The following is a 27,404-nucleotide window of genomic DNA, read 5'->3' as shown; positions in this document are numbered from 1 at the left end:
CAAAAGCATAAAATTGTCAGAGTCTCGGGCACTTTATTTACCAAGCTCTAAAGTGAAAACGACATCAAGAGGAGCGCCTCATACAATGGATGAATCCTAATAGCTCTGTTGACATTGAAAATCGGATTTAACCCGTGGAACTAGAGAAACTCGTAGAGAAGTTTGCCAATGCAGTCCTAAACTAAGTGCATCTGTGGCTAAGCACAACAGTCACATTTCATGGTATTTCCCAACACAATGGCAATATGTATTATGTGTTGAGCATCTTAAAAGACTAGATACTGTGCAGAATTCATTTAAGCACAGGCTGAGTCGAAATAAGCTTACAGTCCAATACAGGAAAGGGCTATGTAAAGGGGCTGTTGCTCCATGGCCTAAGCCCCAGTTTGTGTACAGGGAGTGGGGGGCTGGCAATCATGCTGCTTGCTAGTTGCACCAGTGGAGCCACCATATCCATTAATGCTATGGTGAACTTCCCAGTCATGCAATTCCCACCAATGTTAGCCCAGCACACAACGTTATACTGATAGCAAACAGGCGTTGCAGTTAGCGTAAGAATCACTGGAGAAAATGCTGCCACTATATGCCAACAAAGTCATCCCCAAAGCTTGGGATGACTTCAACGCCAAAACAAAAATGCCATGATTGCATGTCCTTTGGAACAGATTTTAATAGATTCATCAAAATTTCTCTTCTGAATCTTGGGACCCTTCCCAGAGTTTGCGACAAGTTGCATGTTTTACAATAGCAATCTCTAAATACAGCTGTATAGTTTTTAACATAAATGGCCTAATTCGTTGATTTATTTTTTTTAAAGAAGAGATGCCTTTGCTTTGAAATTCAGCTTTGCTTTATTATGCTGGGTTCAAGTGTACAGTCTGAGGGAGATGAAAAATTAGCACTAATAAATTTTAATAGACCTTTTAAGAAGTATGTCATATGGCTCTTCTATAAATCAAGATGATGGGATTACAAATTCAAGAACATCTTGACCTGCCATGAGGTAAGGAATAAAAAAAACAACAGATTCTGCTCTCACAAGAGAGGGAATAAAAATGAACAGACCTATTGGCATAAAAATGCGAGAGAATGCCCATACATAGAAAATGCAGAAAGGAAGTAAACCAACTCATGAAGAATTTAGGATTGATTTTTGAATTTAATATGATGTTTGAGAGATACTTGGCTGTTTCTTCACAAGCACGGATTCACTGGGAGGTTTTCATGGGGAAGCCTTGAAGAAAACATTGGGAGCTGCCATAGGTGGTCGATCTGTTGTCCTCCAGATGTGGCAAACTCCATCTTGATTCAGCCAGTGATGATGGCTGCTGCTGTCCTCTGGAGGGTCACAGACTAAGTGCCCTCTACCAATGGCATTAAATTAGTTCACCTAATTTGGGCATTTGATGTATTTATTTTTGTACTTGATGGTTGTTTTTAAATTTTCAGATACTGTTGAAGGTTTGTTTAGTCAGTGTAGAGGTGTAGAGATGAAGCACTTGGTCACTGGCAGAACCTGGTTGATTCCATGCATCCAAAAGGTTTTGAGGGACTTCATGTTTTCCTACATGGGAAGCTACTTTTGAAATGAAGATTCCAAAAGCAGCTTAGAATCATAGAATCATAGAGTTGGAAGAGACCACAAGGGCCATTGAGTCCAACCCCCTGCCAAGCAGGAAACACCATCAGAGCACTCCTGACATATGGTTGTCAAGCCTCTGCTTAAAGACCTCCAAAGTAGGAGACTCCACCACACTCCTTGGCAGCAAATTCCACTGTCGAACAGCTCTTACTGTCAGGAAGTTCTTCCTAATGTTTAGGTGGAATCTTCTTTCTTGTAGTTTGGATCCATTGCTCCGTGTCCGCTTCTCTGGAGCAGCAGAAAACAACCTTTCTCCCTCCTCTATGTGACATCCTTTTATATATTTGAACATGGCTATCATATCACCCCTTAACCTCCTCTTCTCCAGGCTAAACATGCCCAGCTCCCTTAGCCGTTCCTCATAAGGCATCGTTTCCAGGCCTTTGACCATTTTGGTTGCCCTCCTCTGGACACGTTCCAGTTTGTCAGTGTCCTTCTTGAATTGTGGTGCCCAGAACTGGACACAGTACTCCAGGTGTGGTCTGACCAGAGCAGAATACAGTGGCACTATTACTTCCCTTGATCTAGATGCTATACTCCTATTGATGCAGCCCAGAATTGCATTGGCTTTTTTAGCTGCCGCGTCACACTGTTGGCTCATGTCAAGTTTGTGGTCAACCAAGACTCCTAGATCCTTTTCACATGTACTGCTCTCAAGCCAGGTGTCACCCATCTTGTATTTGTGCCTCTCATTTTTTTTGCCCAAGTGCAATACTTTACATTTCTCCCTGTTAAAATTCATTTTGTTTGTTTTTGCCCAGTTCTCTAATCTGTCAAGGTCGTTTTGAAGTGTGATCCTGTCCTCTGGGGTGTTAGCCACCCCTCCCAGTTTGGTGTCATCTGCAAATTTGATCAGGATGCCCTTGAGACCATCATCCAAGTCGTTGATAAAGATGTTAAATAAGACCGGGCCCAAGACAGAACCCTGTGGCACCCCACTAGTCACTCTTCTCCAGGATGAAGAGGAACCATTGATGAGCACCCTTTGGGTTCGGTCAGTCAGCCAGTTACAAATCCACTGAGTGGTAGCAGAGTCAAGACCGCATTTTACCAGCTTCTTTACAAGAATATCATGGGGCACCTTGTCAAATGCCTTACTGAAATCAAGGTAGGCTATATCCACTGAGTTCCCTTCATCTACCAGGCTTGTAATTCTGTCAAAAAATGAGATCAGGTTAGTCTGACATGACTTATTTTTCAGAAATCCATGCTGACTATTGGTGATCACAGCATTCCTTTCTAGGTGCTCACAGACTGTTTGCTTAATGATCTGCTCCAGAATCTTCCCTGCTATTGATGTCAGACTGACTGGGCGGTAATTATTTGGGTCCTCTCTTTTCCCCTTTTTGAAAATAGGGACAACATTTGCCCTCCTCCAGTCTGCCGGGAATTCGCCTGTTCTCCAGGATTTCTCGAAGATGACTGCCAGTGGTTCTGAGATCACATCTGCCAGTTCTTTTAATACTCTTGGATGCAGTTCATCTGGCCCTGGAGACTTGAATACATCTAAACTAGCCAAATATTCTTGTACTGTCTCCTTAGTTATTCTGGGCTGTGTTTCCTTTGCTGAATCATTTGCTCCAAATTCTTCAGGTCGGGCATTGTTTTCTTTATCGGAGAAGACTGAGGCAAAGAAGGCATTGAGGAGTTCAGCCCTTTCTGTGTCCCCTGTTTGCATTTCACCATCTTCTCCTCTGAGTGACCCCACTGTTTCTTTGTTCTTCCTTTTGCTACGAACATACCCATAAAAGCCTTTTTTGTTGCTTTTAACCTCTCTAGCGAGCCTGAGTTCATTCTGTGCTTTAGCTTTTCTGACTTTGTGTCTACACGTGCTGGCTATTTGTTTGAATTCCTCTTTGGTGGTTTCCCCCCTTTTCCATTTTTTGTACACATCCTTTTTTAATCTTAATTCAGTTAAAAGTTCTTTAGATAGCCACCCTGGCTTCTTTAGGCACCTTCCATGTTTCCGTCTCATTGGTATTGCCTGACGTTGTGCTTTTACTATCTCCCTCTTAACAAACTCCCAGCCATCATGAACTCCCTTTCCTTTTAGTATTACTGTCCATGGGATCTCACCCAGCACTTCCCTAAGTTTTATGAAGTCGGCTTTCTTAAAGTCAAGAAATTGAGTCCTAGTATGCTTGGCTGCTCCTTTCCGCTGTATAGTAAACTTCAGAAGAGCATGATCACTCGCGCCTAATGATCCTTCCACTTCTACCCCACTAACCAGGTCATCAACATTGGTTAGGACCAGATCTAAAATGGCTGTTCCTCTTGTTGCTTCTCCCACTTTCTGGACAATGAAGTTGTCTGCAAGGCCAGTGAGGAATCTGTTTGACCTTATGCTCTTGGCTGAGTTTGACATCCAACAAATATCCGGGTAATTGAAGTCCCCCATTACTACTATCTCCCTTCCTTTTGCATGCTTGGCCATCTGTTCCAGGAAGGCATCATCTATGTCCTCCGTTTGGCTTGGGGATCTATAGTAAACTCCCACAATGAGGTCTCTGTTATTCTTCTCTCCCTTAATTTTGACCCAAATGCTCTCACATTGGCTTTGAGGTTCTAAATCTTGGATCTCTTCACAGGTATACACATCCCTGACATATAACGCCACTCCTCCTCCTTTCTTGTCTGGTCTGTTTCTCTGAAATAGATTGTATCCCCCCATTATTACATTCCAATCGTGGGACTTATCCCACCAGGTTTCAGTGATGCCTATTATGTCATATTTAGTTTGCTGTACCAAGAGCTCAAGCTCATCTTGTTTATTTCCCATGCTTTGCGCATTAGTGTACAGACATTGAAGTCCATTAATCATTCCCCCGTGTCTCTTATTTAAGGATTTTTTCCTCCCACCACTAGGTCCGCGTGCTGTTTGCTCCATTTGGTCTATGACATTTGGATGATCATCTTCATTAATTGATAGACTCCTACCTTCAGGAGCACTGTCTCCCTCCCCCACATTAGTCAGTTTAAAGCCCTCCTGATGAGGTTTCTGAGATTTTTGGCAAAAACATTCCTCCCAACCGTTGTGAGGTGCAGCCCATCACTTGCCAGAAGTCCATCTTCAAGAAACTGCAGTCCGTGATCTAAGAATCCAAACCGTTCCTGTTTACACCATTTGCGAAGCCAGCTGTTCACTTCCACTATTTTCCCCTCTCTCCCTGGGCCACGTCGTTCAACTGGGAGGACAGACGAGATGACAATTTGTGCATTTAGTTGCTTCAATTTCCTGCCGAGAGCCTCGTAGTCTCTTTTGAGTACCCTGTGTTTGGTATGTGTTTGTTTGTTATTTTTTTCAAAAACTAAACCTATCCAGAAACCGTAGTAGGAATGTCAGCTAAATGCTGGCCATATATTTCTGACTATTGCATTTCCTTCCAGGTGGCTGGGTCTTTGTAGGTGCATTGGGATTGCAATGTATCCAAAATCTGTAACCTGAAAAAAATGTGTTCCCACGGCAATCCTGTAGCAACTTGCCTGAGAATCAGCTTCATTGAAATCAATGGGACTTACTTCTGAGTAGACTAAGCTCAAGCTGTTTGTCTTATTGACAAACATTTGACTATCAACAAACTTCCTCAGATGTTCTGCCAGAAGAGGAACCTCCAAATTCACTTCAAAGTTTGCTTCAGGCAAAATCTGGTGATCTCTTAGGGATGATCTATATCCGTACAAATGGGATTATAACAACCCTTCTGAGAAATGTCACTGGTTTCTATTCAGTTTTGCTTAAGGATCAACCAACACATTTGCTTGGGGAGGGGAAGTTTGCTTTAGGCAAGATTTTGATAGGCACCTGTTTCCTGAAGGATGCGGGGTGGTAGAAATATATTAGAAACCTGGCTGTCTCGTTTTTTGTTTTTTTTTTAATGGCACAAGCTACCTAAGCTGATACTAAAGGCTGCTGCAGCATTCTATTAGATTATAAGGCAGCCCTGATTCAGAAAGCGTTTAATGTTTGATGTGGTTCACCCCCTCTCCTGTATTTTGTTGGAAGCTGCATAAAGTGACAAGGGTAACCCAGACAGATGGGTGGAGTATAATAAATTCATTATTCTTATTACTCTGCCTTTGCCCTGTGCTCTTTAGCGCCAAATCAGAACAAATAGAAAACCAGATTGCTGTTTGTTCCAATTCAGTACTGAACTGCAGGCTTTCCTGGGAGAAAGTAGCAGGGCAAATGGAAGTGAGCCCACACTTAACATGGACTGATTGTAACATTGGAGATGTCTGCCGTGATATCAGTTTCCAGATTCAAGTGCCAGCTTCATGCCTAGGACTTATTAATAAACCAAGGCAGCAAATAATGCTTCACCCACCAAACTTTTGGAGTGGGCTTCAACTTCAATGCTACAGAGTGGCAAAGACTTTCCTGTCACCTTGGGGACCTTGAATCCTGGTTCTTATCCAAGTTATGCTCTCCAAGTGCCATCTGTCATCTCAAAGGCAATGGAGTACATTTACAGTTGATAAAAGGCTGCTTAACAAAGCCGAAAAAGTATTCTTGCTCTGGGGTTGGGGGGGGGGAGGGGAGCATTCAGAGCCAGGGCTGATGTACAATGCTATTTCAAGCTTCGTGAAGGAGCCAAGTCACTCTGTAAAGACCATCAGTTCTTCATCAGGTTTATAATCAGCCCCTTTGTACATAGAGGAAACTAAGAAATTGGCTCGGCTCGGCCTCTGCGGTTGGAGGCAGCAATTCTTCTGAGTACCAGGTGCTGGAAACCACAGGAGGGGGGAGGGATCTTGTGCCTGGGTCCTGCTTGTGGGCTTCCTATTGAAGCATCTGTCTGGCCACTGAGAGACAGGATGCACTTGAAAAGTTACAGATTTCCCCCGAAAGTCTGCATTCATATCTGGTTCTTTTAGATGCATCTCACTTTTCTTTCTTGTTGGAATTGTCTGCATTTGTGCGTTCAATATTTCACTTTTAAGAAATCCCTACCCCTCCTGGACTCCCTTCTCGTTGAATATTTCTGACCATGGGATCTCACCCAGTAGTTCCTTAAATCAGCCTACTTCAAGTCCAGAGGGCATGTCTGACTACACTCAGCTTTCCTTTGCCTCTGTATCATGAAAGCCAGGAGGCCATGATCCCTTCCTCCCATGTCTCCCAGTGCTTCCACCTCGTCAATCAGTTCCTCCCTGTTGGCAAGGCCTCTCCTCCTCCCAGAGGGAAGGGGTTGTGAGCGGGAGCAGCTTTCCACTGGGGCAGGGAGGTGTGCTCGGCTCCCTGCTCCTGATTCCTTCTGCTGCTGCAGCCAAGCCTTCCAGCTGACCAATAGGGCAGGCTGGTGGGTGGTGCTAGCCGTATTTAAACAGCCGCAGCAGCCCTCTGCTCCCAGCCTGTTGCTGCTTTCTTTGGGTCTCCCTCCCTCCCTCTTCGGTCAGCTTCTTTTGCGTATTGACCTTGCTATGGACCGGTTGGTTGCCTTGGTTGCCCAACGGGCCTGGTAAGACTTCTTTTTATCCAGTTGGCAAATTGGCACCAGCCTCTTGGTTCTTTTGCCTACCTCGTAGCAATTCGTCACAACTTTCTGGTATTGGCGGTTAGGCACTGGAATAGGTGTGCTGTGTTGGAGGATTGGGTATGCGCCATCATCTACCCCTCCTCTTTTGGGTATTCTGTAAAAGGAATCCAGCGGTCGTGGATCCTGTCGGATGCCCTGCTGGTGGCTAGGGCCATGGCACAATCCCCGTGATGTCATGGGGGAACTTTGAGTTGTATTTGCATCAACAAGTTTCTCCCATTGGTTGTTAACCCTGATATGATTCCCGTGGAGTCTTGTATTGCTATTTCATCCAGTGCCTAAGTCAATACTACTCACATGCTGTAACCAATAAAAGTTGTGGCCTAATTTTGCCCATTAACCTAAAATAATGTGTCTTTGTGTCTTATTATACTCCTTTGTGGGTGGTGGGCCCTCGACTCACAAGGGCCAGTTCTTCCAGCTTGTGGAAAATGAAATTGTCTGCGAGGCAATGGAGGCATTTGTTAGATCTTAAATTTTTGTCAGAGTTTGAGTTCCAACAGATATTTTACTGACTATGGCATTTTGGATATTTGTGTAACAAATGTAATATAGGTACAGTCTTCATGCTCAATAAGAGCTCTGTGTATTTTCTATCCGTGGGTCTGTATTTGACTACAAAAATGTAAAGGGTGAGTAAGCCCTGAGAGATTCATAATACCAGAACTGCTGTGCCTCTGAAATGTGAGAGAAGCATTTTAAAATTAAGTACATTTTAATTTTGCAGTTTGGGAAAATTCTATTTCTGTTGGTGCAACACACTGCCCTTCAGGCAAGTGTTATGACAAGAAGCACACTGAAGAATTTTGTGCTATTGCTAAAGGAACACCCAGATGCCAACTCTGATTCTGTCTAATGATGCAGAGTAAAAGCTTTCAATTTGCAAACCACAGGCTGTTTCCAAGTATACTGCAGACACATGATTTAGAATGACAAAAGAACAGACCAACTCTAAAACTGAGTCTTGCAAAGTAAAATGTTAGCAAGATGCGAAGGAAGGAGGAATTGACTTGGAGCTGTAAAAAGCCAGAGGAAGCAGATAAAGAAAGATTGGCTCGGATTAGCAGGCATTATATTTCAGGCTACTGTTCTTATGTCTTCAGAATGGTTTACATGGGACGTTCAAACACTGATACAAATCCTTATTTCTGCAGTTTAAGAATGACACATCTCAACACAAATGTACCCGGTGTAGCTTTTTAAAGCAAAATGTAGAATAGAAACCATTAAGATGAAGAAGCTGGGAAAACGAAGGAAAGAAGCAGAAAGATTCAGAAAGAAAGGGCCACCAAAATGAAAAGGTGAGAGAGAGGTGATGTGAGAGAAATTACACATGGCATGGAGAAGTGCGTAAGAGGGAAAAAAAATATCCCCCTCTCCAACACTAGAACTCACAGACATCCAGAGAAGCTAAATGATGGAAAGTTCAGGACAGATAAAAGAATGTACTTCTTCATGCAGTGCTTAGTTAAGCCATGAACTCCCTCCCACAGGGTGAGAGCCACCAACTTGGATGGCTTTAAAAGAGGATTAGACAAGTTCATGAAGGATAAGACTGTAAATGGCTGCTAGCCAAGATGGACATAGGAAGAGCCTGGTGGATCAGGCCCATCTAGTCCATCGTTATCCAGTTCTCGCAGTGGCCAAGCAGGAGAGCACTCTCCCCTCCCTGCATGTTGTGAGTGTCACAACCATCCCCAGAGATGCAGGGAATGTTGTTTCAGCAATGCACTGCAGTGTAACCATGGCTTATGTGCTGACTAAGATCTGCGGTATGAACAACATCAGCATGATGCCCTGGAACCTGGATACTGTTCAGGAATCACATGCCGAGGTAAAGGTTAAATGGAAACCTCGAAAGATTCCACCAATGGTGTCCCTGAAAAATTTTACACATCACTTGGGAAGGCAGGCGAACTAATGCCAGTGTACTGGAAGAAGCAAAGTTCACCCGTGTCGAAGCAGTGATTCTTCAACATCAACTTCGTTGGACTGGTCATGTTCTGTGGATGCCTGATTATTGTCTTCCCAAGCAACTACTCTATTCTGAACTTAAAAATGAAAAGTGTAATGCTGGTGGTCTACAATAGAGGTTTAAAGTCTCAAGGCATATATATTGGAGAACAGCCTTTACCAATTGGAGAACAGCCTTTACCAAAGGTGTCATGGGCTTTGAAGGCACTCAAACTCAGGACGCAAGGGGAAAACGCGCTAAGAGGAAGGCACACTTGGCAAATCCACACCATGATCAACTCCTGCCCGGAAACCTATGACTCCACCGTGGAAGGATGTGTGGATCCAGAATTGGCCTCCACAATCACTTACGGACTCACTTTTAAAACTGTGTTTATGGACCAAACAACTGGAAGCAACCTCACTACCAGTGAATGGTCAGTATAAAGGAATAGTCTCAGGAATTCAGCATTTAATCTTAAAAGTACCATATAATATTATTTATAGAAATCTGTAGCTGGGAAGGAAGGAGCAGACTTTGCCTGACAGGAGAATAAATGAGGAACGGCCAGTTGGAAATAAATAAATAAATCTAGGATACCACAGCAGAAACAAAGAGGGACATTGTTCAGAGCTAATGGAGAGGAGTATTTCTCTGAGGCACACTTAAAGACTTAAGGTGAGAAAACTCTAGAGTATTTCATTACTCAGACACATGAGTGATTGGAAGTATATTGTAAAAGGCAATTCATCCTGTACTACCCCCTTGTGGCCTATAATTTAACGCACACACACCCAGACAGCCTGTTTAGCATAGAAACTCATGAAACAGAATCTAAAAGCAGATTTCTCCACTGAGGATCAGATAAACTCCTGAGCGAGCTGGACTACAGATATAGAGGCGTGTCTGCAATTCCTTTCTTTCTTCTGAACATTCACAAAGATCTCTACAATTTATTTATAGACTGCCACATATCTATTATGTAGTATCTCACAACAAGAAAGTCTTCCAGCTATTTCACCACTTCCTTTACTGCACTGCAAAAGCAAACAAACAAACAAAATGAAAATCTGAAGCAGCTCAGGAGTAAAAGAAGAGAAGTCATCTTTCAATCTTGCTGACTGTTTCACATCCTGGATTGATTTTTTATTCCCCTAATGGGGCAAATTCTTAAATAATGCATACAGACAGATTAAGGATGAGGAAGGCCCAGGGGTGTATTATTTTTTTTTTGGGGGGGGGGCAAACAAACCTGTGGTATGATTAGGATTGCCTTTCTCCTCACAGAAGCTTTAAGATGTACAGCGGTACCTCAGGTTAAGAACTTAATTCATTCTGAAGGTCCGTTCTTAACCTGAGGTACCACTTTAGCTAATAGGGTTTCCCGCTGCTGCCGCACCGCCACTGCACAATTTCTGTTCTCATCCTGAAGCAAAGTTCTTAACCAGAGGTACTACTTCTGGGTTAGCGGAGTCTGTAACCTGAAGCATCTGTAACCCAAGGTACCACTGTATTTCATTTCACTTTTAATTTGAATACCGCCTTTCTATATTATTATAAGCAAGGCAGCTTACAAGCTGAAGAAACGACAAAGATCACACACCTTTCAACAATCTGATCCAATATGAAAAAGTCACAATAAAAACGTAACTTTGAAATGAACAGCTTATGTCAAATAAAGTAGTATTCAATAATACATTTGAATACAATAGTATGAGAGGCACAGAATTGCACAAGGCACAGATTTCTCCACCGTGGTGTCTCCACATAGAGAAAACTACACCTGTTGAATTATATCCTACTAGGTAGGCATTAGGGACGCGGGTAGTGCTGTGGTATAAACCACTGAGCCTTGGGCTTGCCAATCGGAAGGTTTAAATCCCCGTGACGGGGTGAGCTCCCGTTCCTCAGTCCCAGCTCCTGCCAACCTAGCTGTTCGAAAGCACATCAAAGTGCAAGTAGATAAATAGGTACCACTCCGGCGGGAAGGTAAACGGCATTTCCGTGCACTGCTCTGGTTTCGCCAGAAGCGGCTTAGTCATGCTGGCCACATGGCCCAGAAAAACTGTCTGCGGACGAATGCCAGCTTCCTCGATCAGGAAAGCGAGATGAGCGCCACAACTCCAGAGTCGTTTGTGACTGGACTTAACTGTCAGGGGTCCCTTTACTTTTTAGGTAGGCATTACAGGCACAGAGTCTTAATGGGGGAGGGGATATCTTGGTTTAGAAGGTAAATGTAAAGGGAGGGCCTGTTTTATTTTTTTATTTTTTGTACATCAACTAACAAAGTTTAGCACACAAATACTGATAATATCCCTTGGTATGATGTCTCTCCTCCTCCTTGCATGAGAGGCTTCCTTCCCAAATATTAACACCCGACACAACATTTGAGTATTTCTTAGTCTCTAACCAGTTGCAGAATTCCAACATTCCAATTTAAAACTGGCTGATGGGAAAGACAACAGCAACCAGTTAGATGCCTTGGGAAGTTCACTAACGGGGCATGATGGAGGGTCCCTCTAGACTAGACACTAGTGGGTTTTTGTGAGTATATTCTATAAGGTGTCAGAGACGCAACAAAGAACATTAGTTGTGGATTTCTAAAGAACATCATCTTTCTTCACTAGTTCTGAGGTATGAAAAGTGACAGGATTTCTCTGGTACAAGATGGAGACAGAATAAAATTGCAGAGTTTTGAAAAATTGAATAACAAAGTGCGAGATTGGCTCCATTATTATCAAATAATGGAGGCATACAAATTGGACAAAAAAGTTGGTTTCCAGGTGGAAAAATCAAAATTGGAAACAGAATTGTTAGATCCAAAAACCAAGAATTTGTCAAGAATGTATAACTTGCTGTTGAAATGGAACACTCAGGATGAAATGGTGAAATCAGCTATGATTAAATGGGCACAAGATGTTGGACATAACATAATGATGGCTGGCTGGGAACGGTTATGGACCACAGGTATGAAATTTACGGCATGTAATGGCCTAAGAGAAAATTTAATGAAAATGATTTATAAGTGGTACATGACACCAGTCAAGCTTGAAAAAATCTACCATTTGCCCGATAATAAATGTTGGAAATGTAATGAGACTGAAGGTACATTCTTTCACCTTTGGTGGACGTGCCCAAGGATTAAGACATTCTGGGAGATGATTTATAATGAAATGAAAAAGGTATTTAAATATATCTTCCTTAAGAAACCAGAAGCCTTTCTTCTGGGCATGGTCGGCCAATTGGTATTAAAGAAGGATAGAACTTTCTTTATGTATGCAACAACAGCAGCAAGAATACTCATCGCGAAATATTGGAAGACACAAGATTTACCCACCAGGGAAGAATGGCAGATGAAGTTGATGGACTACATGGAATTGGTGGAAATGACTGGCAGAATCCGAGACCAGGGAGAAGTGTCGGTGGAAGAAGACTGGAAAAAGTTTAAAGACTATTTACAGAAATACTGTAAAATTAATGAATGTTAGAAAAATGTTGGAATGAAGTTATATGGCTTTAGTAGAAATGTTATAAGGAATTAAGTATAAATAGATTAATAGGGTATTAAAGTATTAAAGGGAAAAATAAGGTTAGAATGTGTTAAGACAATTATAGGATAGAAAACAGAGGAAGATGGAAAGGAATTGCTGAAACAATTAATAGAAGTGGAATACAAAAAGGGAGGCGTGAGGAGGTCGTGGAAATAAGTGAAAGAAAGATAAGATATTGAAATTGGATTGTGTTTTAAATGGTTTTTGTTTTGTTAGTTGTATGTGTTAGCGTTTTGTAGTGTTTTTTGTATTGTATTGTATTGTATTGTATTGTATTGTATTGTATTGTATTGTTGTCTTTTTTGGTTTTTTGTAGTGTTGTGTTTAATTTGTTGGAAAACTAATAAATATTATTTAAAAAAGAAAAGAAAAGTGACAGGATTTCAGCAGGAAACTATGGGACATGCACAATTTGGAAGCAAAGCTGTTTAGCCTCAAACTTTTGCAGGTGTAGACAGTATTGAAAGCAGGATGTTGTAGAAGCACCACAATACCACCATGGGCACAAATAATCAGGAATGAATAATAAGAAAAATCTCTAGTGGGGTGCTAATTGTGGTGCCCCTATTGTTTATCATATACACCACAATCAGAGGTACATTGACTTTAAACCATGGACAGTAAATTGCATTTGTTATCCGTTGACAGACTTAGTTTCCATAAACTTGCCTAATCCATTAAAAGAAAAAAGAAAGAAAGAAAGAAAGAAAGAAAGAAGAAAAGAAAAGGAAAGAAAGGAAGGAAGGAAGGAAGAAAGAAAGAAAGAAAGAAAGAAAGAAAGAAAGAAAGAAAGAAAGAGATTGAAAGAGAGAGAGACAGACAAATAATCATTCCCAAGGCCAGTGAGCTGAGGCACATTTTTATATTTTTAGATCCTGTACAATTGCAAATGTACTGATAGTGACATAAGCATCAAACCTTAATAAAGTGCTCAAGATGGAAATATTTTTATACAGCCAAGCAGGAAGATCATGCTTTTGAAAATAGCTTTCATCTAAATGCATTTCTTAGCATTTCTCCCTTGCTCTCCCTTTGAAGAAAGCTAATAGCTTACACACTCTTAATTATCAACTCGGTGCATTTAAAGGCAACAGTAAATGCTCTCACCTTTGGCCCTGTTCTCTGAATAGAATGGAAGGCCAGCCTTGTTCATTGTCTGTATGCAATTTCTGTTCCTTCTTAGTGGAGAAACATCTATCCCCTCTTTTAACAGGCATCCTGTTACCACTTCCCTGTAGCAGAAAAGCCAACCTCCTGACTCCCCTGCAAGCCAGGCAGATCCATCAGCTCACTTGCTAACTACAGTGGCACCTTGGTTCTCAAATTTAATCCATTCCAGAAGTCCGTTCCAAAACCAAAGCGTTCCAAAACCAAGGGTCACTTTCCCATAGAAAGTAATGCAAAATGGATTAATCCGTTCCAGACTTTTAAAAACAACCCCTAAAACAGCAATTTAACATGAATCTAATGAGACCATTGATCCATAAAATGAAATCAATAAACAATGTACTGCAGTCACACAATCAATCAATCAGTAGCTGAACTGGATTCCACACAGTCAGAAAAACAAAAGAAAAAAGCCACAAAAACGCAAAATAAATAGCAAAAACAGACAGACCTCAGCGTAACACTCAAAACGGAAGTGTGGCACTCAATACGGAAGCTTAACACTCAAAGCGGAGCACTTTTGCCTTCCAAAAAAAGTTTGCAAACCGGAATGCTTACTTCAGGGTTTGCAGTGTTTGAGTTCCAAGTTGTTTGAGTACCAAGGCGTCTGAGAACCAAGGTACCACTCTATACTTATTTGGTACATTTGCTCTAAGCCCTCACTCAGGAACGCACAGCCAACAGCCTATGAGATATCGCTCTTGTGAGTCTGATGCTGCAACAAAACAACATCATCTTTTCGAGGTGAATCACCAACTTCAATCTTGAACCTTTTCAAATTGTTTTTAGGAGACTCTCGTGGTCATACTCTAGCAGCTAAAAATCAAACGTGGTCATATTTTTAGTTCCTCAGAATTACTTCATTAAAATGGAAATCTTAAACCTCATCCACAAATATTTTGCATACCTGGCCTTCCACTATCCATTTGGAGATGGATGTTTTCCCATCGTACCCAGGCCGGAACTGAAGGGTGGCAGAGCGGGGGCTGATGTTGGAAATGACCAAATTGGACGGTGCACCAGGAAGCTCTATATATGGCAACACACCAAACAGAAAGAGAGGGAGAAAAAGAAGACAGGGTCAGGGGATAAATACACAGCTCAACATTTCAACAGCTGCAATAATAATAATGATATAAATAAATAAATAAATAAATAAATAAATAAATAAATAAATAAATAAATAAATAATTTTACTATTTATACCCCACCCATCTGGCTATTATTTTCCAGTGGCAGATCTTAACATCAGAAGTGACCCACTGGATCGCAAAAGAGCCAACCTGGTCCAACATCCTGTTTCTCTCTCTGGCCTTCAAAGGAACACCAAAGAGGATATGAAGGCGAAATTCCTTCCCCCATTGTTACTCTCCAAGAATTGATAGTAACAAGACTATTGATGCTGAATCAGGACATTGTCTGGAAGTTTTGAAGATGAACCATTCTCTGCTATGGGTATCAAAAGAATCTTTATATCTTATAGAGAGCTCTATGTGCATTCGAAGCTTGGATAATACCTCAAAGCAAGTGACTCCTTGGTAGAAATGGGATTGACAGTGAAACAAAATAATCATGATAAATGCATAATGATGCAATTCTGGTCATTGTATGTGGATAGCAAGGCACTAAAAGTGGTTTGAGTGCCTCCTCATCTCACCTGCCACTCAACTCCCCACATGGGCTACCATTCCTGAGAAGTAGGAGAGGGGAGGAGTAGCTCAGCTCTGACTATTTTCTTCTCCTCAGCCCTGGCAGCTTGCTAGAGTCCAGATTCTAAGTCTCTGCTTCCCATCTCGTGTAAGGCATTCATGAAGGTGTAGATGCAAAGGCACAGAGTTAAGGGCACTACATTAATGCAGGGACTTGATTCCTTTAACTACTCATTTCACCATTAGCCTTGAAAAGGCCCCAGTATAACCTCCCACCCAAATCTTTCCTGAATCATGTTATATGACAACCACGCACCAGACCATTGCAAATATGAAAGATATACCAACATAAATATATCTCCTGCATTTCCATTTTTCACTTTATTTCTGTAAGTAGCCCTTGTGATCCTTTGGCATTAAAAAAAATATATAGAAGAAGAGTTAATTATACCCATCACACACCAATATTTCTGGGGCTGTTCCGATTTCTGTTTTTACCAACCTGGAGGAACACCAGACGAAATGGTTGATGAAGTGACCATGCCGGTCCCCTTTGACGTCTCTGCCGCTACCTCTATCGTGTAAGTGGTGAGAGATGACAAGCCTGTAATTTTGTACTCAAGGGTTGTGTTAGCAAGAGTGCGAGCAAGACGCGATTCATTCCTGCTGTACACCTCCCAGGAGATTTGGTAGCCTGGAAAGGGGAAAGAAAAAAAAGGACAAAGAAATCAAGCAGCTGTTATCAGAGGCGTCTTCCACGCCTGTTCCCTGTGCAGTCTTAAAAATCTGTTCAAAGAACAGCTCAGTGACTTGGCCAAGGAGCCTCCAGTGTGTTGATACTCTCCTTAAACAGAAAAGCACTTTTCTATGTAGCAATGTTTGCTCATTAAGCTGGTGTCAACTGCAGCAAAGCAAAGGGTCCTGCCCCCCTGGGCTGAAGGAGCTTCACTTGCCCATTCTGCTGCCCATGGGGCTTCAGAGAGTGACATGCCGACAGAGCCCTCAGCTGTGTTTGCAACCCAAGGGCGACTCGGTGGCAGCTCAGTTCTTGCTTCTTCAACATCCGCCTCAAGCATCAGGAAAGTTTATTTCTGGATCATTTTATTTCTCTGCTCCTCCCACAAGTAGCTATTCCCACATGCGTAACCAACTGGTTCACATGTGCTTGTCCCCAACATCCAGGTTTGAGGGTTATTTCCTGCAACGCATAACCAGATTATAAGTATAGTACAGGTATAAACAAATGTCAGGGACACACACCCCAGTGTGGTGTAGTGGTTAAGAGCGGTAGCCTCGTAATCTGGGGAACCGGGTTCGCGTCTCCGCTCCTCCACATGCAGCTGCTGGGTGACCTTGGGCCAGTCACACTTCTTTGAAGTCTCTCAGCCCCACTCACCTCACAGAGTGTTTGTTGTGGGGGAGGAAGGGAAAGGAGAATGTTAGCCGCTTTGAGACTCCTTAAAGGGAGTGAAAGGCGGGATATCAAATCCAAACTCCTCCTCCTCCCCTTCTTCTTCTTCTTCTTCTTCTTCTTCTTCTTCTTCTTCTTCTTCCTCCTCCTCCTCCTCTCTGTCCCCGGCTTATGGTGGCATCTTCAGTTGCTGGCAGGAGGGGGCTTACAAACACTTCCTTTTGTGCCATGTTTCTTGGCACAAGTCTATGCTTAAAGCTCCGTGTCTGAGTGGTTGTTTTGTTTCGTTCTTTGATCTCCTGCTTTCCCCAGAAACCTGTGTTTTACTGAACAAAAGACAATCAGTTTTTCTGTGGATTGCCGTTTGCTCCAATTCAGCAGCAAAACATGGGTTTTCTTAGGAAAAGCACTGGGATGAAAAAAATCCCAAATGCTCAGATACTGAGCTTTAAAGCCCAGACCTTTACAGTGGAACCTCGGTTCTCGAACATCTCCATTGACAAATGATTTGGAACCTGAACGCTGAAAACCCAGAAGTAATTGCTTCTGTTTTTGAACGCGCTTCGGAAGTCGAACGGCTTCCGCTGCGTGTTTTTCTTTTTTTTCAATAGATTTTGCTGACTGCCCATTTATCTTCAGTTTTCGAATGTTTTGGAAGTCGAACTGTCTTCTGCAACGGATTACGTTTGAACCAAGGTTCCACTGTACCTGGAAAGAACTGCATGAAAGGACGTCCAGATGAGCCCAGGGCCATGTTGCATGTTTTGACAGAGCAGCATAAATCTTATACAGTGGTACCTCTGGTTACGTACTTAATTTGTTCCGGAGGTCCGTTCTTAACCTGAAACTGTTCTTAACCTGAAGCACCACTTTAGCTAATGGGGCCTCCTGCTGCTGCCGTGCCGCCGGAGCACGATTTCTGTTCTCATCCTGAAGCAAAGTTCTTAACCTGAAGCACTATTTCTGGGTTAGCAGAGTCTGTAACCTGAAGCGTCTGTAACCCGAGGTACCACTGTACTGCGTCAGACCATTGACCCATCTAGTTCAGTATTGTCTGCAATGACAGGCATCAGCTCTCCAGGATTTCAGGCAGGATTCTCTCCCAGCCTTACCGGGAGAGACCAGCAGGGACCGAGCCTGGGACCTTCTGCATGCATAGCAGGTGTTCTCCCACTTTGTATTAAGCAAGCCATTATTGCCCTTATTAACTGCAAACCAGGCAACCAACAAATACATCTATCTTTTCTTCCCTGCCTTTTTATTTCTTTGTATTTTGAGGATTTCGAGGAAAGAAGCCGTTTACTCATTTAGATTCCCTATACCTTCAGGGAGTCCATCCAGCACTAGATCTGGTTTGTAGAAGCTTGTAAGAGTTTGAGATCAATCGCTGAAAGGTGGTGACATTATTGGTACTAATATTTTTAAAGCAGTTCAACGAACTAGAGGAAAAACACCTGTGCATCTTTACACAAGTGATATCTTGTACTAGGGAAAAGCTACTGTCACTGATGAGGCCTTATGCAAAACCTTACAAATGAGATGCTACTTAACCCAGAAGAACATGCTGAGAATTTTAAAACAATATGTGGGGGGATCTCGACAGCTGCCCTTGCATATACTTTTTTAAGCAGGGTGGATCATTATCTTGCCTTTTCAAACCTTGTACAGGAAAGCCATTGTCCTTATCTGTGCAGCACCTGACCCTCCAACCTCACTTTTCTATTGTAGACTTTGCTTGTTAAGCCATTCACTCCTTTCCTCTTTCATTTCTGCCTGCCTTCGGTGAACTTTCCAGACTGTCTATAACCCAATTTTCTCAATTTTGCTTCTGATTTTGCTTGTTCTCCTCTCTCCCTCCTCTGAACCCCTGGTGACAACTTTATTAACTCTGGAGCACATTTGCGAACCTTTCTTGTGACAGCCGAGAGAGAGCTGGTTGGAAAAGTTTGCTTGATTGCAACTTCCCTGGTGATTAGGATCAGGGCAGGAAGGTACAGGACACTCTTGAAGGGATGTGAATAGGATGTGATTCAAGCCCACTAGCGTAAGAGAGGACAGCTCTCCAGCAACTAGCTTGGTCATGAAACAACCACATTGGCCCTTCCAGACTTGCTGAATGACAAACTTGGATGGGATAGTATTTTCAAGGATAAATAATGATGATTTTGACATGATACACCATCATCTACTATCTTTTATCTGAAAACGGTCTCAGAGGTAGAGACATAAAATATATAAAGGAATAACTCAAGTGATTTCTAATAGTAAAAGTGTCTTTCAGGAAGGTCAAAAAGATTGCTGCATGTTTACCAACGCAAATCTACAGAATAAAAGGATGTCTTATCTGTTTTGTATCATATAATTGCTGGATTTCGTATGGCACACTCAATTTTTCCATGAACCTCTACTGCCACGTGACCACAAAAATCTATGTGAGGGCAAGATATTTTGTTTTGCACTCTTATCCTTACGAAAGTTATCTTCAAAAGCATCGCTTGCCCATCTGATGAGCTCTGCAGCAGTTGAAGTGCCAAAGCTTTATCCTGTCACCCTGCCACAATGGTTGTGTGAACTGGCCCTGAGCAGGCAAAAAACCCCACCAGCAACACACCAAATGTTCTACTTCTGAAAAGGAGCCCAGCCAAACCAGATAAAAACAAAACACATGGAGCCCAACCTTGCTAGGAAGGAACTGAACTTGCAGAAGAAACTATGAAGTCCAAAGGAAGAGGCAGATGGAAGGAAGTTTTTCTAACTTTTAAAAGGCAGAAACTGTGCAAGATGAGTAGCATCCTAGAAGAACTGAAGAGGCAGAGGCAATTGGGTTTTATCTGACTCCAGTTTCAGGCAGGAGAAGAAGCATTCCTTGTTCTCTGGCATTAGCCCCTTCTCCATAAGCTGCAGCCTAACTGAAACTAATGACCAGAAGAGTTTCAGAAATAATTTTCTGTTGATCTGGAGTAAATTCTGTATGAGAGAGCAGTACATCCAATCACAAACTGTCCGTCTGCATCCAGGCCCTCATAAATCAGAGTTTGCTGAGGGAGAGAGGAAGATACTGAAATTTACAATGAGAGCAACGGGCAATTTACCAAAGCTGGCTTGCTCCCTCCTAATGCCCTCTGCGCTTTCCTCTCATTCCGCACACTAGAATTAAAAACCAAGTCACAGCAAATGACATCCATGCACCGAAGTGATGAAGTGGGAGCCTCCTAAGCACTCTTAGGTTTCTAAGCAGCATTGGATAAGCCACTGAACCATTCAAGGGAAATGAATGATTTCGCCACCTCCCATCTCCCTGCCTTAAATGCAATGTTCACCGTAACAGGGGAGCTTTTTCTTCCTTATAAACCTTGCCTGACATGTCTCTAGGCCTACATTTCCTCATAAATACAAGGGATCTTCACTTTCCTCCCCCTTTCCTAAAATAATTTGATTCAGGTATAGAACGAACTGTCACCTTACTAAGCCAGCTTCAAAGCTTCCATAGGACCTGCTTGCATCCCCGTTGGCTAGGGCCATCTTGTTTCATCTTGTTCTCTGCTTTTTGTTTTCTAGCAACCACATGGACTAAACCTGGTTTTCTCTAGGAGGAAATGTTTCATAACACACCCACAATGACATGGCACAGAATCCATGATGGAATCATTACTGGTTTGTTACTTATACCTTTGACACTAAAAACCACAAATAACCACATTTAACAGTCTAAAACACAACCAAAAATCATAGCTGTCAACTTTTGCCTTTTCTTGTGAGGAATCCTATTCGGAATAAGGGAATTTCCCTTAAAAAAGGGAAACATTGACAGCTATGCCAAAAATGCAACATTTAATAAATCTACATGGCGGAGGGGAATGAATAAAGCAATCCACCAAGCAGCATTTCACCTCATCCCTCTCAAAAGTTTGGGCAAAGAGATGGGTCTTTAATTGTCATCAAATTCTCAATAAAGTTTGGGCATAACACACCTCTGAGAGGAGGTCATACCATAAGTTGGTTGGTGCATGAGCTCAGCACATGGGTATGATTTCATTGCCTAGTTGCCACATTTTGGGTTGAAAGCTTCCAGCAATTGTTGAGATCACTTTCAAGCAGGCAGGCAGGCAAGCAGATTTTATTGTTTTTTGTGACCATATAACTTCCATAGAAGGAAGTATCCAAGTCAAAAAACACCAAAACACATTTTTAAAAACAACAACATTAAAATACATTTTGGCCTGGCCTGGCAGCCCTGTGGTCAGCATCGTCTTCACCTTAGTTTTCAAAGGCCTGTCTGAACAGGAAGGTCTTAGCCTGCCAGAGGAAGGATAACAAGGAGGGCACAAGGCTGGCCTCTCTTGGGAGAGAATTCCACAGTATGAGGGTAGCCACAGAAAAGGCCCTGCCTCTCTTGAGCCACCACCAACTGGGCCTCTAATGTTGCTAGGACTGGGAGAAGGTGCTCATTCAAGGATCTTAACAGCCAGGTAGGTCCATATGGGAGAAACGATCTTTCAGGTAGTGGGGTCCAAGGCATACACATAGACCCAATTAAATCACATGCATGTGAGAAATAAGCGCAGCACAGAAGGTTATTAAAACTCTTTAAAGCTTTTTGTCCAATACCCACACTGTCTCTGCCTAAATATGTGGGATCCACTGCTGTGTGGATTACCAATAATGAAGCAATGGGTGTCTTTGCATTCCAAAGGTCACAAGTTTCATGTGCATAAATAGCAAAGAAGCATGGCCCAGTGAAACCTCTGCCACTGACAGCAAAAGAAAACACATTCTTTTGGAGCACATCATACATGAAATACATAAATGGAATTTTGGTCAACAGGAAACTAACATTTTCCAGACCCAAGGGCCAACATGAAGATTAAGATTTTAATGGATTTTGATGTCCTTGTTATAAATTCAACCCTAAAAAGTCTTGACAACTGGAAACAGTGGCTCTCCAGATGTGGGGAGCTAAATTGCCGCACAGACAACTTTTCTAGAGGCCATGACTGTGAGCTGGTTGTAACTACCCAATGACCTCTCAGTACACACCTTTGCTGACTCTTCAAGCTTTAAACAGTAGTAGCGGCAAGCTTGAATTCTCCGCCAGAAGCTCTCGATAAAAGCTGGCCATATTGATCACTGCAGTGCAATGAGTTTCTTTCTTTCTCTCCTATTCCCCTCCCCATCTTTTCGTAAGTGGCTGCTTGCTGATACTTGCCTGTAATGATGCCATTTTTCTCTACAGGCTCTTGCCAGCTGACCTTGAGCGAAGTGTCCAGAATCTCGGTGAAACTCAGGTGCCCCACCGCTCCTGGCTCTGGCAATCAGAAAAAGAAATCTGTTATAACAGGAGAGGCTCTGTTCACTTCAGATCTGATTTAGCCAAAGAGAGAAAACAGGCACCTAGGCCAGGGCTACTACCAGCAGAGAGTGCTGTCAGAGCAATCAATGTGCTAAGGACCATCCTAATTATCACCTGCATGAATGATTTTACCCCATCCTCCTCTCACAGAGCTAAGGAGAGTGGCAGGAAGAGACTTAGCCACACTGGTTCAAATTCTTTTCTCTTCATTGAATATAATCAGATCAGGCTGAATCCTGAAAAACAGCCTCATGTGCTGTTGCCCCTTGTGGAAACAAAGCATCTTGTTGGAGGGTGTGTGGTGTTGGGCTCACATCACCACATGTGGCAGACCTGTGAAAAGGTGGCCACATTCTGAGAGGAACTGTTGAAAGAAATTAGAGGCATAACTGCACAAAATATAATCAAAGGGCATAGTCGCCTTTACTTAATCATTACCTAGTGGTCAATATGAATCTGCATTTTAAACATCTTATTGGGCAGCTTTTATTAGCAGCCAAGGCAGTAATAGCTAGATATTGGAATTTTTAGAGGCTGTGCATTGACCACATGGTCTAAAGAAGTCTGGCAATTAACATGGATAGAAAAAAAACTGACTACTAAGCTAAAAACAGAAAGGGGAACAAAACGAAAAGATCACATTTTTCGTGTATTGTCATACTGTTATTATGTACAGCACAAAAGAAGAGGGCATGGGACCTCACCCACATTACAGACTTTCTTTGGTTGCTGTGCTTGCACACAACTGCAACTGTCACACAACTGGAATACGACAACTTAAGGGACGGAAGTGTGAATGTAACAAGCTCTGATGTAATTCAATCCCATGCCTTTGGACAGGGTGGGTTTTGTTGTTTTGTAAGAAAATAAATTTCCTGTCATATTTCTAACTGGTTGTTATTTCACCTTCATAACAAAGTCTTTAAAATAATAAAATAAAGAAAGCCAACCACCTTTCCCCCGTGTCTTTTGTAGGTGCTGAATAAATGTCTGCAGTGTCACATAACATTTGAGCAGGGACTTTGCAATAGTGAAGGGCACATGGAGGTCAAGGATATCCACCCACTGCTTAGAAAAGCCCATTCCCAAAAAGCACTTTCAAAATACCACTCACAGGGCAAGGATCTTCAGCACATGCGTGTAACTGGGCGGAACATCTAAAGGAAGCTTTACAGCTTAAGCTCAACAGCACTTAAAACAGTATTCTCTGGTGGGCAATGAAAACAGTGTAAAATAGAACTAGCATCCAAAAAATGTGCTGTCTTAGTTCAATCTTGATCTTCAATGAAGGCACAGAGACTGATTTGTGGGACTGCTAGCTCTCCTCACTTCCACAGATTTATTGAGAAGAGAGAGGCTTCTGCTCACTTTGCATTCACTATGCTTCTAATACTTGAATCCTTGCCAGACTGGGCTGTCTTCCTGCTCTGCTGACATCAGTTGGCAATTCATATTCTGTTTCCTCTTCACTTTTGCACAGGCTCTGATTCCTCTCCAGCTATGGAGAAGAAAGATAGCTAAGAGGCTACTGCTAGCCAATTTCCAATTCTACACCTGCAATTCAGGGGACACTGTTGAAACTTCATTCTTCAGCCTCCAGTAATCAAAGTATTGCACAAAGAGAGCTTCTGCTCCAAGACATATCTAGGATTCTCTATTAATGGATGCACTATGACCCAACTCTGGCCATAGGAGTGTCAAATTCAGGCAGACTTTTGGATCAATAAGCCAGAGTGGCTCAGAACACACTCATTTGGTCCTAAGAAAGCTTCTACATCAAGCTGGCTTGCTGGTCTCAACAACTAGGGAATTTTATTTAGGCTGTGCCTTGTTGCCTGTAACTACTACCAGCAGGGGAGCTTATCTGTTGATTGACTCCTCTTCAGGAACATATGAGGTTTCTCTCTATCTTGGAGAAAAACAGGGGGAGCAAGACCATGCTGATTCTCCTGGACATCTCAGTGGTTTTCAGTACCATTATCCACAGTATTCTCCTGAATAACTGTCTGGGATGGAAACGGGGGACACCAATTTATGGTTGTTGCATTCCTGTGTTGACAGCCAAGTCTTGGACATGGTGCTGAATGACTACTGCTGGGGTTCCTGATGTTTATGCCATTGGTTCCCAGAGGGCTATATTCTGTCTTTCTGCTGCTCAACATATCCATGCAACTTCTAAGTGAGGGCATCCAGAGATCTGGAGTGAGGTGTCATTAATATATGGATGGCATCCAGCTCTGTTTCTTATTATCATCAAATCCAGATGAAGAAGTCAAGTCAGTCAAATTTATTTGCGAAAAACCACTGGTCATTACAAAAATGCAGACATAATTGAGCTGAGATATATATCAAAGAATAAGTGATTCACCCATACGTTAGACTCCATTTGGCATGATAATTTTTGTCTGATCCATTGCATGGTAGAGCAAACACAGAAGCATTATATACTACCAACCAAATAATATAGTCTTTAGGGAAATCACACTTCTGAAACTGGTATTTGCTTTGGGAGGAGAAGCACTGGAGGATTTTCCTCAAATGCATAGAGAAAACTCTGCCCCCCATTCATACACTCTAGCAACATGACAAAAATTACAGTGTTAATATTTACACTTTTCACTTCATAGCAGAAGCAGCTTTACAGGCATCTCAGTCATGTCAATATCCAGTACTTTTCTATCAGTGGCCTGAGCATTGGTGCTTTTCTTGCTTCCTGTTGCTCTACAGCAAAGGACTCAGCTGGGTCACCTGCAACTGCTAGGTGGAAATTGCTATTCTCTTCTTCTTCTTCTGGAAGCAAACATAGCCCAGATTCTCCTGCAGTGAGTGACAAGAAGAGCTTCCCTTTCACCGCTGCGTGGAGCTGACTGTGAGCTACAAAGCCTTTCCTATCCAAAATGGACAGGATGATGAACTCAGGAGCTTTAATGCACCATAGTCTACCTTGAAGGAAGAAGCAGTCAAGCACAGAGAACTACAGGTAGGCAGAATAAGTGGGTTAGAATGATCCTGGGTGTGTAAGTGAGAGAGAGTGGAGAAACAAAGCAGTGAAGAGTGTGCATCTAGCCCAGTCCTATCTACTTGTCTGACTGGCAGCAGGGAAATGATGAAAGTGCATAACAATTATGCATGGCACAGGGAACATGAAAAGAAAAAAAGGCTTTTCTCCCTCTCTCATAACACTAGAACTTGTGGACATCCAATGAAGCTGAAGGCTGGAGAATTCGAGACAGATAAAAGATGCCGGTTTCCTACAGGCATCTGGCTGGCCACTTTGAGAACAAGATGCTGGACCAGATGGGCCACTGGCCTGGTCCAAAAGACCTTCCTTGTGTTCTTATGTTCAGTTCTTGCAAGAACACAAGAAACTGCCTATATGTCCGTCTAGCCCACTATTCTCTGTTCAGATTGGCCACAGGTCTCCAGTAGCTCACATAAAAGCCATTCATATCACTAGCCAGCAGGTTTGGTTTTTTAATAGCTTAGTAACTGGACCTGTGATCTCCACTATGCTAAGCAAGTGCTCTGTCCTTCAACTAAAGTCCCCTTTCTTGCCAAAATCACAAGCAGAAATATTTCCCAGTTCTAATTCTAATTGCCAAGGACAAAACTAGGGAGTTTCTACATGTGAACTATGAAATCTCCTGCAGAAATATGGCCCTTTCTTATGTGCCATGGTAGAAAAGGAGGTAAGGAGCAGGCAAAAGATGAAGAGGGGGAGACAGAACAACTGGCCTAGAGCCATGTTAGATGTACACACTTAGCAACCACCAGATCAGTTGTGCTGGTTTAATGTATGTCAACAGAATTTTTGAAGTCTTAAAAATCAGATTATTTCTGAAGTAATTCAAGCAACAGTTCTGTCTTCGCTTTGCAATTCCGAATTTAAATAAACACATTTGTAGTTAAGCAGCTTTGCAGATATCCAGTGGTTAGCCTGCAATCTGCTAGCATGCAAAAGTTCTGATGGCAGAAAATCTGTTCTTTGAACATAGAAGTATCTTTCCCAACAAGTCTCTCCCATGGCCAATTTGTCAGCATTTGGAATCAGACTTCTTTAGCACTGAAGCTGTCTATATGATTCGTCTTTGTAGGAAGAGTGGCGAACAGATGGTTATTCTCGAGGCATTGGGAAAGGAAATAACCACATCAAGAAGCTGTTTGTATCTCCTGCATTGTCTGGGTTTGTCTCTACAGCAGCAGGGGTGAGATTTCAGATGGGAAGCGGGGAATTGAAGTGAAGAGTACTTGTGCTGAACACCAAAGAAAATGTTTCTTCTCTCTGCAGGCTTTGATAAATTAGGCCAGGGAAAATGGCAAAATAATAATAATAATTCTAATACACATCATTGCAAATTTGACATGCTATGCATGCCTTTTCCCCTTGTTTATTTTTAAATAAGATTTGTAAGTTGCCAAGATGTTCTGAATGGAGCTTTGTTGGGAACAGAACTGTGCAGTCTCATGATTAAATTTTGAATCTGGTGCTGAGTATCTCAGGGCCAGCTGTGTTGAACTGGGACAGCCAAGTACATACAAAATTGCCACAGCTATAGGGAGCCTCAGGTTCCAAATCCTCCTACAACAGTAGCTGTGAGGCCGAGGAGACAGATCCATTCCCTGGTCCTTCCCATTTGAATCTACTGGTACTGAAACCCACATCTCATGTCCTGAGCTCCAAGGAGACACTTCTGCCATCAGACTCTGATGACTGGACTCCCTGTAAGTTCAGGAAAAACCCGAGGAACTTTCCCTCAAAATGCCCCTGCAGCTTGAAACCCATCTGCTTAGAGTAAGCAAAAAAAACTCAAACCCCCAGACCATTGACTGTGTCCAGATGCAGCACTCATTATGTAGGTTTTCCATCCCAGTTACCTGAGCAGAGACTCTAAAAACCTGCCCACTGCTCTAAGACACAGTTGAGGCAACTAGAATTTTCTGTCTGCTAACCATGGTCCTGAGCCAGCCCCTTGGTCTTTGTCCATGGTCCTGATCTTGCTCTGCTTTCCCTCAACTTCCAGTCTGTTCTAGAAACCCAGGCTTAGTGTCTCTATCTTGCTCTGGCGATACCTTCCCTTGTGGTGGTGGATATCATAAGAGATTGAGACAAAAGCATGCATGCACATAGAAGGATGACTTGGGA

General features: G+C 42.5%; 1 protein-coding gene and 1 long non-coding RNA gene across 8 annotated transcripts in view; one reads left to right on the top strand and one right to left on the bottom strand.

Moving 5' to 3' along the window:
• The window catches only part of SDK1 (sidekick cell adhesion molecule 1), a 598,536-nt gene that overhangs the window by 126,265 nt on the left and 444,867 nt on the right, over positions 1-27,404 (bottom strand). For all 7 annotated transcript variants that reach the window (XM_081169333.1, XM_081169337.1, XM_081169338.1 and 4 more), the window contains exons 21-23: positions 22,118-22,216; positions 16,003-16,194; positions 14,759-14,880 (exon numbers count right to left, since the gene is read on the bottom strand). In XM_081169333.1, coding sequence (XP_081025459.1) covers positions 14,759-14,880; positions 16,003-16,194; positions 22,118-22,216 — 413 coding nt within the window. The remainder of the gene's footprint in view (positions 1-14,758; positions 14,881-16,002; positions 16,195-22,117; positions 22,217-27,404) is intronic.
• On the top strand, positions 6,977-23,151 carry LOC308573116. The gene is made up of 3 exons (XR_014001929.1): positions 6,977-7,101; positions 20,470-20,565; positions 22,145-23,151. It is a non-coding gene; the product is annotated as an uncharacterized lncRNA (long non-coding RNA).

This window comes from Podarcis bocagei (assembly GCF_964188305.1).
Source record: "Podarcis bocagei genome assembly, chromosome: 14".
NCBI classification, from domain to species: Eukaryota; Metazoa; Chordata; class Lepidosauria; order Squamata; family Lacertidae; genus Podarcis; species Podarcis bocagei.
Note: the sequence above shows the minus strand (reverse complement) of the source record. Positions and strands in the feature narration are given on the sequence as shown.